At 42.8% G+C, this 14,398-nt stretch overlaps 1 protein-coding gene across 3 annotated transcripts; it reads left to right on the top strand.

Annotated features, from left to right (window-relative positions):
- Positions 1-5,383: 5,383 nt before the first annotated feature.
- LOC134226404 (odorant receptor 94a-like) lies at positions 5,384-6,778 on the top strand. Of its 3 annotated transcripts, XM_062707165.1 has the most exons (5): positions 5,587-5,714; positions 5,852-6,101; positions 6,162-6,261; positions 6,325-6,591; positions 6,652-6,778. In XM_062707165.1, the coding sequence occupies exons 2-5, from the start codon at positions 5,863-5,865 to the stop codon at positions 6,700-6,702; spliced, it is 657 nt and encodes a 218-aa protein (XP_062563149.1). In that variant the 5' UTR covers positions 5,587-5,714; positions 5,852-5,862; the 3' UTR covers positions 6,703-6,778. The 3 variants fall into 3 exon arrangements, with proteins under 3 accessions (XP_062563150.1, XP_062563148.1, XP_062563149.1); XM_062707166.1 differs by lacking the exon at positions 5,852-6,101 and having other exon boundaries at positions 5,384-5,714; XM_062707164.1 differs by having other exon boundaries at positions 5,384-6,101.
- Positions 6,779-14,398: the final 7,620 nt, after the last annotated feature.

Raw genomic sequence — 14,398 nt, 5'->3', positions numbered from 1 at the left:
TTTGACCTGTCGCCATTCAGATGGCACAATGTTGTACTCCATGAAGCAGTTGTACAGGTCAAGTAATCGTCTTTTTGCGATATCTGGGAGGTTTTTAAGAAGATTGAATTTGATGTTATCGCATCCCGGAGCAGAGTTATTCGATGAAAGAAGAGATATAGAAAGTTCCAGCATTGAGAATGGTCCACCCAGAGAACCGGGATCAGTGACTGATTCTCGAAATAGCGGTTCTGCTGGTACGGAATCTGGGCAGACCTTTTTTGCAAAGTTGAATATACATCGATTGGAGTATTCTACACTCTCATAGGTGGAAATGCGGTTCCGCATGTTGCGGGCCGTTTCCCAAAGTGTTGTCATTGAGGTTTCTCGTGAGTCCCTCGACAAAACGTCGCCAGTAGCTACATTTTTTTGCCTTGAGAAGATTTTTGAGCTTTCTTTCGAGCCTCAACTACTTTTCAAAAAGCTCGGACTCTCCGTGTTTACGGAAGGCCTTGAAGGCATCAGATTTTTCAGAATACAACTTAGTACATTCATCATCCCATCCAGGAGTGGCTGGTCTTCTTATGACAGATGTACTTGGAACGCGTCGTTTCTGAGCTTCTAGTGCGCTTTTTTGAATTAATTCGGTAAGGAATCGATATTCATCCAGTGGTGGAAGAATATCAGTTGATTCAATACCAATTTTTACCGCCGATGCAAATTTTTGCCAGTCAATGTTCTTCGTGAGGTCGAAAGGAACATTAACTTGCTCAGATTGTTGATAGCTACTTTTAATTGTAGTAACTATCGGCATATGGTCACTACCATGGGGATCTTGGATTATCTTCCACGTGCAATCTAATGTTAGTGAATTTGAACATAAAGACAGATCAATACGGCTTTGTTGACCATTCAGTCCTATTCAAGTTACTTCACCAGTGTTCAGAATATTCAAGTAGAAATCGTCACATAAATCATAGAAAATTGGCGCTCTATAATCGTCATATCTTTCGCCCCATTCAATTCCATGTGCATTCATATCACCCAATATTAATACTGGTGATGATAGAAGGGAGACTGCGCTCCAAAGTTGTCGACGATTAAGTGAAGCGTTTGTTGGAATATAAACAGAAGCTATGCAAAGATCTTTATTCTTTACATTTATTTGGCAAGCGACGATCTCTAAGCCATTAACAGTCGGAATGGGAATTCTGTAGAAAGAGTAGCACTTTTTGATCCCCAAAAGAACGCCACCATAATGATCATCCCGATCTTGGCGAATAATATTAAAACCGTGGAAGTTGATTTCATCTTCAGAAGAAAGCCATGTTTCACAGAATGCAAATATATCGCAATCGGAATTGCGAATCAAAAACTTGAACACGTCTAATTTATTTTTCAGACTATGACAGTTCCACTGCAGCACAGTGATTGTATCTTGTATGGCCGTATTATCCATCGAAAGATACAATTTCTGCAAGAAGGGGCCATGAAACAGTCAATTGTTTCAGATAACTTTCAACTGTTGTAATAAAGAGGTCAATGATTGGCCTCAATGAATTCGGAATATTGAACAAATTCAAAAACGGTCCACAAGGTCCTTAAAGGAGATCAATCCTCGCTTGGACGGAATATTTTTTCTGGAAGTGCGAATTGCATTTTTTCTTTCATTGATTCTCTAACCGGATGTTTCTTGGAAACATCGGTTTTTGGCAATGGCGGGAATGTCTTGCTGCAACTAGGATCTAAAGAAGCAGTGAAGACAGGTTGCTTTGGGATTTTCCCATTACCTTCAGATTTTGGCAAGCTTTTGTGGATGACTTTTGTTCTCTTGCGGCACGATCCCGGGTTGCTTCCACGTGTATCTCCGAAGAATCATCCATATCAGCTACGTCGGAGTCCAATTCATCAGTGGCAATGGAATCGTAGTAATCACTTACTCGAACGGCAGCTGAAATAGCAGCCGTGGCGGTGGTTGTGGCGGATGTGTCTTGCGACTTAACCATTTCCGCATATGACTGCTTGGAGTGCTGTACCAACGAGCGCTTCCCTTTTTGGTGCGCTTTTCGTACACCGGGCATTCTTGCAAACCATGGGGAGGATCCATGCCACAATAAGCGCACTTTGTAGCTTGTTGTTGACAGGACTCCTCCCTATGCTTTTCAAAACATTTGCCACGACGGGGGCTTGTTGTCGCAAAACTCGGCAGTGTGCCCCAACTGTTTGCAGTTGGTACAATTGAACACCCTCGGCACAAAAAGACGCACCGGGAATAACATATTTTCAATATCTACATATTTTGGGAGAATCGAACCGGCGAACGTCACCCGAAGCGAACCTGACTTAGAATACACTCTTTTACCATCTACCATGGCAGCTGAATGCAACTCCTTGCAATCCAGAATATCCACAGTAGACTCCATTGCATTCTTTAAGCGGCCTTTTCCCGCAAGCACATCGTTGCAAGTCAGGCTCGCTGCGTTGATCACACCTTCGATTTCGACCTCCCGCGAGGGGACATAAGCCAAATATTCAACATTGTAGGCCTTGTCTTTAGAGATTTCGTTTGCATCCTTGTATGTAGGTGCGGTTATGCGTAGTTTGTTCCGATTTACCTGATGGAGAACGACGCGTCAAATCTCGCTTAATGCCGAGAAAATCTAGGCATTTCACTTTCTGCCGAAAGTAAACAACCCAAGGCCCAGGAGAAGATGCATAGTAGAATCGTGTGCGACCACCATCTTTGGGAGGCCCACTGCCCTCCGCAGTATCCGCCTCCATTATCACCTCGCAAGGTGTTGGAAGTATAGTTATTGCAAGCTAAGGGTCTGTCTCATTTGGAGAATTAAACTGAAATTAAACTTAAAAGTGACATTTCAATAATTATCGAATAACCCTGCTCGCAGAGCAAGATTACTTTTGACAAATATCGAATCATTTTCCATCGATGTCCTATTGGAATTGCTGGGTAGCACCAGCCATTCTTATAACGGGGTGATTTTTTAATTTTCGAACTGTCACTTTTAAGTTTAATTCTCCAAATGAGACAGACCCTAAGAACTAATAACTATTAACTAAATAGAAAAAAAAACTAAGAAAAAAACTAATTCAAACTATTCTAATCAGACCCACTCTGTGGGAGAACAATACTACAATCTTTGCCACTTACACATTTTGAATTATCAATGAATTTGAATCCACTTCATTATTTTTCGCTGCAATAATTGCACGTGCACTCAACTAATCGTGGTTTGAAATATTCTGGTCGATGTTATGAAACACTTTTGAAATAAGCTTCTCTTTCGTTGATGCGAACTGACAAAAGTGTGGTGGAAAAGATATCAATCCGGTGGCGACAACCGGTATCGATCCATTCTCAATCGCCAACAATTGATTCGAAAATAGTTCGGCAGAAGGATCATCTTGTAAAGTTACTTGCATAGTCGTTGTCAACCGCAATTTTGTCACATAACGCCACAAATACGAAAGCTTCAGGCAAGCATTGATTTCATCGGCTGCCGTTGACCGGGGAATGATAGGGAGTGTTTGACAAAAATCATCCGCCTGCAGAATCATTGCGCCTCCAAAAGGTCTTGAATTATCACGCAGATCTTTCATTGTGCGATCAAGTGCCTCCAGTGCTCGTTTGTGTGCCATAGTGCATTCGTCCCAGATAATAATTTTGCATCTTTGTAACACCTTGGCCATCACAGAAGTTTTTGAAATGTTACACGTCGGTTCTTCAGTCACTTGAAGTTTTAACGGTAGCTTAAACGCAGAATGAGCCGTTCGACCTCCTTCTAGCAATGTGGCTGCAATTCCTGAAGACGCAACCGCCAGCGCAATTTCTGCTCTTGAACGGACTGAAGCTAACAGTGAAGACATGATGAACGTATTGCCAGTTCCTCCAGGCGCATCGATGAAGAAAATACCTTTTGTATTTGTATAATTGTCTTTTGCTGAGGAGTCAATAGCGGAACATTTGTTTGAACTTCCTGGCTCAAAGCATCTCCATCATATTCTTGTTCCCGCGCAAATTCTCGATTGAATGCATTGTGCATAGCACTATTAGGTGCTGGCATACCTAGTTGACTCAATAAATGACCGCACATGAGTAGACACATATCTTCTATTAAAATCAACACCTCGTTGTGCATCTCATCGTTCATTTCCAGTTGGCAACTGCCTGTGGCTGTGCGTTTTTGATGCAAAATATCGTCAGTCATGTCGTATTTATATTTGTTCCACAACTCGACTGTATTTGCCGGAAAACATGTCAAGATGATGATCGCAAACAGTGTACGAATTTACTTTGCTTGAGCACTAACGATGGCATCTTCACAAAAGCATGTACTCCCCTTTTTTTCCATAGTCTTCTCACAACATAAGGTTGAGCCATGTCCGTATGAGAGAAATTCTATTAGAAATGGTTAATATATAGATAATAAGATGATTAAAATAAAAAAAATCGTGCAAAATGCGTAATAAATCGATTCATCGATAATGTTTAATTTCGGTTTTAAAAGTTTACCAGTTATATCATAACATTCTTCCTTGTAAAAAGATGAACAAAACGAATATAGAACCGTTCGAATCGGTCTACCCATTCCCGATTGATGCGCGGTCGTACAAACACCAACTTGGTTTTATATATATAGAAGAAGATTAGGTACCTACTAACGAATCCTGGCATCCCGGTTTTTTAGCTCTCAGTTCTGGCTCATCCTAAGCGGTAAGGTAAGAAAACGGTGTGCGGCGGCGAATCACGAGCTCGTGCAACCCAGTATGCAGAAGTTAGGTAAAACTGAAAGGATGTGTGGCGACTATATCGCTTACAACGAATTATGCTTTTTTCTGTTAATTGACATGAGATTTACCAATTATTTCCCATGTAGTGGCTACACTTGGTACCTAGTAAAACGCCAGATGAATTTGAGCAATACAAAGTTTGAGATGTGAATTTGAGAACAAATTTTTGATGAACAGATCGTAAATTTCGTCGTCTGCTTCATAAAGGATTAAAACATCTGCTGTGCATATAACACTAACGAAGGCAAAGCTTGGAGGGGCTCTTCAGAAGTCGACATTTTTACTTCCGTAAGGGCTATCAGACAATGTAACATGTGTTAAAACTCATAGATTTTTCCCAATTTATAATAAAGAAGTTTTTCAACTATACCTAACGTATTATAAAACCTGATAAATTATAAAGTTGAATAACCAATTTTGAATCCACAGCGTTTTAACGTGGTGAGATCAAAAAGTTTTGCTTGACGTTTCCTCCCAGAAAATTACTGGTTCAAGGATAAAACTTTTCTAAATAAATGCAACTAGTTCGTCCTAACGATACGTTAGTATGTGAAAAGAAAATCATCACCTCCAATGGGTGAACTCGATGGTTTTATTCTGTGCCAGCGGGTAGCATTTTGGGTCTGGAAAATCATCGGCATATGGGCAACTGAAAATGAAAGCCTGTACTACAAGGCATACCGTCGGGTATACCATTTTTTCTTCACTGGAATTTACTTGTTCGCGATGTTCAGCAGTTCGTTTTTTACTGAAAATCTGGAAGCACTTTGGATAGAGATACTGTTTATGCTACCCACGGAAATCGCCATGTTGGTCAAGACCGTATCCGTTGTGAACAGATTCGAAGCCATTTACGGATTGAATCGGATGACTCTTTCGAAAGAGTTTAAATCAATGTGCCCGAAACAGGAGGAAGAATACAAGCGGTACTTCGAACGATTCAGCAAAGCAATGATGTTTTACTATTTCTGCAGTGTTTCTACGGTGTTGGCCTCCATGGGATTCCTTTTCGATGATCGACTCAAATTGCCATTCTTCAATTGGTTCTATTGGGTCCCAATAGATAAGGATCATATGAACAATTACTACATAATATTTGCCTACCAGATGATTGGAATGATGGGACATTGCCTCTTGAATGTGTCTGCTGATGTGAACATCGCCCTTCTCCTATCAACAGCTGGCAAACAATTGGATCTGCTAAGTTACGAGCTAGCTCGATTGCCAGTGAACCCAACGGGAACAAACATTGAGAAAAGTTATTATAAAAGAAAATTTGAAGAGCACATTCAACAATATAACCGAATCTATGAGTGATATATTCAGTATCCAACGAAATTTTAAAAATTTTAAGCATACCTTTATTTTTATAGCTTTGCGCGGGAAACAGAGAAACAAGTTTCATGGAGCGTTTTTTCACAAATCTGTGCGAGTGGCGTTACCATTTGCGCCATAATATTTCGACTATCAGCGGTAATTTGCAAATTTAGGTATTGTAACGAGAACCGGCTATCATAATTTCTATTCTCTTTGCAGATAAGCTTATTCGATAATGTTAGTTCGACGATTTCGATGTACTTCTATCTGATGTCGATGTTAACGCAGATTTTCTTGCCGTGTTACTTTGGAAACGATGTCACGCTCAAGAGCCAGAAGTTGACCAACGCCATGTACACCTCGGATTGGTACCAATTGGCCCTACGTGAACGAAAAGACCTGAAAATGATGATGATTCGAACCAGTGAACCCATTCGATTAAAAGCTGGCAATTTCTTTAACTTCAATCTAACTGATTTTACATCGGTAATATATTTTGGCATGTTCAAATGCACACATCTAACACACATCTTGTCGTATTTGCAGACCCTGAATAGATCATATTCGTTATATGCGGTCATCAATCGCCGAAAATAAAACAGAAATGTGAAATTAATTAACAGCTGATCGAATGATATTATTGAGTTGCATATATAATGATATTACAGAAGCAGTGCTGTGTTGTGTTGTTGTTGGGTTGTGTTGTGTTGTGCAGGGTTGTGTTGAATCATTCTCACACGATAATGATTGGAGTTATCATTTGATAACATCTCAGGTGTGAAAAGTAGGCGAGTTTTCCTTGGCGATAACTTTTCAAATTTTGGAATCAATTGATAATAAACACAAAATTATCAATTAATTTTAAACCTTTCCAATACAAATTTTATGTCAACAATGAAGGTCATTCTGATGCTTGGCATTGTGTTTTATTGTTATGCAGAGAAATAAGTTCAAAAAGTAACGGTAAGTGCTTAAATCGAGATACAATTGTCGAACGATTCTCACTCGCTAGCGAGTTTTTATCAATTGATAATTTGGATTTGTGATCGCATGAGAGTGTTGCTCATCCTCGATTATTTGAAAATTTGATTTTTCCCATGCCTGAGAAGCACATCCATGATGTTAACTTTTTTCAATAGATATTCTGGGAAATGTTGAATATTAACTTGATTGATTGTCACTATAGGGTGTTCCAATAAGTATAAGCACGATTTAAAAAGAACATTTATTTATTCAGTATAAGGCCGAAATGGCCTGAGCGGTATATAAGAGTCTTCTCCATTCGGCTCGGTCCATGGCTACACGTCGTCAACCACGTAGTCTGAGGAGGGTCCGCAAGTTATATACTGCACAGGCCATAGATGGTATGCAACACTTTCCTTTCGAAAACTCCAAGTGCGCGTTGGTCCTCCACGAGCATCGTCCAGGTCTCGTGTCCGTAGAGGACTACCGGTTTAATGAGCGTTTTGTAGATTGTCAGTTTGGTACGGCGGCGAACTCTATTCGATCAGAGCGTCTTGCGGAGTCCAAAGTACGTACGATTTCCAGCCACTATGCATCTCCGAATTTCTCTGCTGGTATCATTTTCGGCAGTCACCAGTGAGCCCAAGTACACAAATTCTTCTACCAGCTCGAATTCGTCACCTCCGATGCAAACTCGCGGTGGGTGGCTCACATTGTCTTCTCTTGAGCCTCTTCCTATCATGTACTTCGTCTTCGACGTGTTATATGACTAGCTTCCATCTTCAGTCTGATGTAGGCTTCCTTCATCTTCTCAAAGTTACGTGCCATAATATCTATGTCGTCGTCGAAGCCAAATAGCTGGACGGACTTTATTGAAAATTGCACCACTCGTGTTAATCCCTGCTCTTCGTATTACCCCTTCCAAAGCGATGTTGAATAACAGACACGAAAGACCATCACCTTGCCGTAACCCTCTGCGCGTTTCGAAGGGACTCGAAAATGCCCCTGAAACTCGAACGTCGCACATCACCCGATCTATCGTCGCTATTAACAACCGTGTCAGTTTATCCGGAAATCCGTGTTCGTGCATTAGCTGCCATAGCTGGTCCCGATCGATTGTATCATATGCGGCTTTGAAGTCGATGAATAGATGATGTGTGTGCACGTTGTATTCGCGGCATTTCTGCAGTACTTGGCGAATGGCCGCGTCCGCGGAGGAGCGTTCGCCCATAAAACCCGCCTGGTGCTGCCCCACGAACTCCCTTGCAATTAGTGTTAGTCGACGGCATAAAATTTGGGAGAGTGCCTTGTAGGCGGCGTTCAGCAATGTGATTGTGCGGTAGTTGCTACAATCCAGCTTATCGCCCTTTTTGTAGATGGGACACACGACACCTTCCATCCACTCCTGCGGCAGAACCTCATCCTCCCAAACCTTGGTAATCACCCAGTGCAGCTCTCTAGCAAGTGCCTCACCACCGTGTTTAAACAGATCTCCTGGTAGTTGGTCAACCCCAAGGGCTTGTTGTTCTTCAGCCAGCCAATCTCCTCCTGGATTTCATGGAGATCTAGAGCCGGTAAAATTATGTCCTGTGCGCGTTCTCTCATGTCCATCACCATACCGCCATCTTCGTCTGCCACATCGCCATTCAGGTGTTCTTCGTAGTGCTGCCGCCACCTTTGGATCACCTCACGCTTGTTCGTAAGAAGGTTCCCGTTTATGTTTTTACACATATCAGGCTGTGGTACGCGACCCTTACGTGAACGGTTCATCCTCTTATAGAACTTTCGTGTGTTATTAGCGCGGCACAGTTATTCCGTCTCTTCACGGTCTCGATCATTCTGCTGACGGTTGGTTGGTTACCTCTAAAATGCGATACGTGAAGCGTACACAAAGCCCTAACATTATTGTTATATACAGGGTGTCTGTAAATTATCCGTACAACAATGATATATATATATATATATATATATATATATATATATATATATATATATATATATATATATATATATATATATATATATATATATATATATATATATATATATATATATATATATATATATATATATATATATATATATATATATATATATATATATGGCGTGTTAGATGGCCTTCTTTTTGTTCAAAAATACTGGAAAAAGCATTCACAAATACTAATAGTCCTTATTGCCTATGAGCTGATACCTAGTATTTTTTTCTTCCTAAGCAATGGAGGGGGAATCTGCTCAACAGACATCCTGGGTTGACCAGGAAGTGAGGGGTTAGGGGCCACCTCCAACAAGGCAGGACTGCATCCCCGACCCGCTAACCCGCTAAACCGTTTCCATTGCCGCCAAGCCCATCGTCCCTTCGGTACAACCAGAAAGTAATGCTTCAAAGGGGGGCCAGTGCATAATGCACCCTCGAGGTTAGCTGCGTGTCCTTGCAGCATCGAACATCGTGACTCGCTTTTTTAGAAGAACACCATGGTATCGTGCCAGCGCATTGCCGGCTTTCCAGGTGGCCTTACCACGCCCTATGTCCTCGGAAGGTGGGCAGGGTCGACTTCGCGCCTGCTTCCCTCTGCACGACTGGTATCAAGAATGATGATGCCGCGTGCACCCCAAATTGACCTTTCTGCGATAGGGCCTATTCGCCAGCACACAGAGGGACTTGCCGACGCGGTGCCTACGCACAGTGGTGCGTTTGGCTAAAATCGTGAACTTTTTATTTTACCACCTCAGGGTGTTATTTTTCGACATTGGTGTCTTTGGGAATAAATTTTAGAAAAATATGGCGCATCGAATGACGAAAAGTTGTAGTTCCAATTTTTGCCACAGGTGGCGCTGCAAAATGTAACTTGTTTAATAAACGATTTTTAAATATGGTGTCTTTGACAAAGTTGTAGTGTAATTTATTATGAATTTTATTGCGGAAGACACCGAGTGTCCATCTATCATCGTTTTTGAATTACGGGCGTTTTTATGGACAGACCTAAAAACAGTATTTAAAGATATTTTCGAAACTAACAGTTTCAGGTCAATACAATGTTCTACAAAAATGTATATATAATCAAAATAGACCACTTTCTGGAAGAAACCAGGGATGTTTTTTGCAAACATGACTTGTTATCGGCGATTTAGGGTCGAAAATAGTGATATTTGAAGACTTCATATGCAACAGAGGGGCAAATTGGGGCAAGGAAATCCCCACAGGATTTAAAATATCTGGTCTGTAGTTTCATATGCATATAATTATGTCTGTCTCCACGTGTATCCAAACAAGTATTTCTAAATTTCATAAATCGACATTTTCAACTGATATTTATATAATAATTGAAATTTCACCACACTGCATACCACGCTGTTGAATGTTAATGTAAAAAAAGTGCAGCGTGGAGCTGGTTTTCTGTTCTCTTCATCCAATCATTTCACAAAATGCAAATCTGACGTCATACGCTCCTAGAGATGTCGTAAAATCCCGAATAATCGTTTAGTAACTAATCGATTACTCTTTATTCTTGTCGATTATTGAATCGATCCATCGTTGGGTAGTAATCGATTTAAAATTAATCGATTATCACAACGATGAATCGATTAATCGATTAATTTGCGACTTCTTAGAGATGTCGGTAATTCCTGATTAATCTATTAGTAATTCATCAATTATTCTCGATTCTTGTCGATTATTGAATCGATTAACCGTTGGTAAGTAATCGATTCAAAATAATTCGATTATGTCAACGATTAATCGATTAATTGAAATGTATGTATATGATAGCACCTGAATGCTGGCAGTTGGTGGGTAGAAAACCAGCTACTGTTTGGGATTCATTGTTAAGTGTATAATGTTAAGGTGTCAACTCATTCATTCTCTCGCTTAGCGTTATAGAGATGTCGCAGATTATTCGATTACTTCGATTAATCGATTCATCGTTGTGATAATCGATTAATTTTAAATCGATTATTACCGATGAATCGATTCAATAAGAATAAGTAATCGATTAGTTACTAATCGCTTAATCGAGATTTTACGTCATTGCTACTAGCGTATGACGTCAGAGTTGTGTTGAGTGAAATGATTGGATGAAGAGAACAAAAATAGCTTCACGCTGCACTTTTTTGACATTAACATTCAACAGCGTGGTATGCAGTGTGGTGAAATCTCAATTATTATATAAATATTAGTTGAAAATGTCGATTTTTAAAAATTGAAAATGCTTGTTTGGATGCACGCGGAAACAGACATTATTATATGCATATTAAACTACAGACCAGATATTTTAAATCCTGTGGGGATTTCTGCCCTAATTTGCCCTCTGTTGCATATGAAGTCTTCAAATACCACTATTTTCGACCCTAAATCGCCGATAACAAGTCATGTTTGCAAAAACATCCCTGGTTTCTTCCATGAAGTGGTCTATTTTGATTATATATACATTTTTGTAGAACATTGTATTGACCTGAAACTATTAGTTTCGAAAATATCTTTAAATACTGTTTTTTAGGGTCTGTCCATTAAAAACGCCCGTATTTCAAAAACGATGATAGATGGACACTCGGTGTCTTCCGCAATAAAATTCATAATAAATTACACTACAACTTTGCCAAAGACACCATATTTAAAAATCGTTTATTAAAGAAGTTACATTTTGCAGCGCCACCTGTGGCAAAAATTGGAACTACAACTTTTCGTCATTCGATGCGCCATATTTTTCTAAAATTTATTCCCAAAGACACCGATGCCAAAAAATAACACCCTGAAGTAGTAAAATAAAAAGTTCACGATTTTAGCCAAACGCACCACTGTGCTACGCCTGCCCCAGCCTTGACGAGGACCCCTTTCCGTCCTCGGGCTCGGAACCCGCCCGGTTGACCGACGCCGCGAAAGCGACGATACCATGTTGTTCTTCACGCGGCAACTTGTTCGATAAAAGGATCGAGTTCGACCACAGGGCACCGGTATGACCCATGAAGCCGACTCCGAACCCTTGGACCACCTCTTATTTGCGCCTGAACTAGCCATTCCTCGAGTCCACGCGCCACCTTCTGTGTAGCTCCGAGACGATTTGGACGATAGCCGATAAAACGGCGTTCCAGCCAACTTCATCTTTACACATCCTCCGGACAAGGTTGTCCGAGGTAGTGTCCAGACCACATGTGGCAAGCATGTGGTCACGCATTATGCGAAAACGCGGGCACACGAACAACACGTGTTCCGCCGTTTCCTCTAAACCTACGCACACCGGACACTCGGGCGAGGCCGAGTGTCCGAACCGGTGTAGGTACTGTCTGAAGCAACCATGGCCTGTAAGGACCTGGGTCAGGTGGAAAGTGATTTTCCCATGGCGCCTCTTGACCCACGTACCTATCTCCGGTATCAACCTATGTGTCCATCTACCCTTAGTGGAACTATCCCACGCACGCTGCCATTTGACCATTGAGGCCAACCTGACAGTCCTACGGATGCCTCTCGTGCCGCGCATTTCGAAGCACTCTATGTCTTCACCGATAACGATGTCAATAGGCATCATACCGGTAATGACGCAAAGTGCATCGTGCGACACGGTACGGTACGCGCTCGCAACTCTTAGGCACATGAGCCTATACGTACTTTCTAACTTCGTTCTGTAGCAGTTAATACGCAGGGCCGTGCCCCAAGCTGGCCCCCCATACCTCAGTATGGACAGAGCAACGCTAGCCAGAAGCTTGCGCTTGCTGGCATAAACCGCAGAGCTATTGGACATCATCCGGGACAATGCCGCTATAGCTGTGGAGGCACGCTTGCAGGCGTAATTGACGTGGCTACCAAAGTTGAGCTTATCGTCGATCATTACCCCCAAGAGTTTGATGGTTTCAGAGGTGACCGTGCAGTTGCCTGACCTTATCACCGCTTGTTGCTCCGACTTTCGGTTGTTAACAACAACCACCTCAGACTTGTGGTGCGCCAGTTCTAACTTCCTGGAACTCATCCACTCCTCCACAATTGCGATCGAGTGGGCTGCAGTCAACTCCACCTCTTCGATCGATTCGCCGTAGACCTCCAGCGTAATATCGTCAGCGAAGCCGACGATTGCCATGCCCACCGGGAACTTCAGCCTCAAGACACCGTCGTACATGACGTTCCATAACACCGGACCCAGTGTGGAACCTTGCGGAACCCCTGAGGTTATGTCAACGCACTTCCGCCCGCCTCCGTGTCGTATACCAGTACTCGATTCTGGAAATAGCTTCCGAGAATCTTGTACAGGTTCTCGGGAATTCCAAGACGCAGGAGCGCATCTGCAATAGCTGCCCAACTGGCACTATTGAAAGCATTCCTCACGTCGAGAGTCACTACTGCACATTAGCGAACTCTCCTCCTCTTACGCTGGATAGCTATCTCCGCGGATTTGGTAACCGACAAGATAGCGTCTACGGTCGACTTACCCTTTCGGAAGCCAAACTGGTTACTCGATAGACCATCCGCACCCTCCGTGCGTATCAACAACCTGTTGAGGATGATCTTCTCGAGCACCTTCCCCGCCGTATCAAGCAGGCATATTGGTCTATATGCCGACGGATCCCCCGGTGGTTTTCCCGCTTTTGGCAATAGGATTAAGCTCTGCCTTTTCCATGCTTCAGGGAAGACTCCCTCGTCCAGGCATCTCTGCATGACAAATCTGAACATCTCGGGAGCCTCGGCAATGGCCGCTTTGATGGCCAGGTTCGGAATACCATCCGATCCTGGCGCCTTACCTACACTAAGGGACTGTACAATCCCCGCAAGTTCCGCCACCGTTACTCTTCCCTCGTCGGCCACCCTGGCCCGTGACAGCTCCACAAAGAGAGGCCAGGGACTTGGGTCGTGACGTGGGAAGAGCCCCGCGATGATCCTCTCCAGCATCTCTGGAGACCGCTCTGTAGGGGCCATCGCCCCACGTGTCTTGGCCATTACGACCCTGTAGGCGTCACCCCATGGATTCGCGTTGGCACTTTGACACAGGCCCTCGAAGCAGACTTTTTTGCTTGATCTAATCTCAGTCTTCAGAGCGGCTCTAGCAGCCACGAACGCCAGCCGTCGTTCAACACGCTCCTCTTCTGTGCGTGCTCGCTGCATCCGCCTCCTTGCCCGTAGGCAGGCGCGGCGCAGGTTCGCAATTGCTTGAGTCCACCAGTAAGCCGGTGGTCTCCCATTCCTAGGGTGGACTTTTCTAGGCATGGTGGCAGAGCATGCACGCGAGAGTACTGTTACCAGCTGCTCGCCGCTCAGACCGAGAGTATTGTGCTCGCGGCGGAGCGCTTCCTTAAACACCTCGTCGTCGAAGTATGATGTCTTCCACATACGAGGACTAGGCCTCACCCC

Source organism: Armigeres subalbatus, chromosome 3 (assembly GCF_024139115.2).
Source record: "Armigeres subalbatus isolate Guangzhou_Male chromosome 3, GZ_Asu_2, whole genome shotgun sequence".
NCBI classification, from domain to species: domain Eukaryota; kingdom Metazoa; phylum Arthropoda; class Insecta; order Diptera; family Culicidae; genus Armigeres; species Armigeres subalbatus.
The sequence above is the reverse complement of the archived record's forward strand: the minus strand, read 5'-3'. Positions and strand labels throughout refer to the sequence as shown.

Bases quoted from the DNA above. Each gene is read 5' to 3' on its own strand.
- LOC134226404 (XM_062707164.1), top strand. From the start codon at position 5,515: ATGTTCAGCAGTTCGTTTTTTACTGAAAATCTGGAAGCACTTTGGATA. The intron at 6,102-6,161 runs GTGATATATTCA...TTATTTTTATAG, and splicing joins CAATATAACCGAATCTATGA to CTTTGCGCGGGAAACAGAGA. The intron at 6,592-6,651 runs GTAATATATTTT...TCGTATTTGCAG, and splicing joins ATCTAACTGATTTTACATCG to ACCCTGAATAGATCATATTC.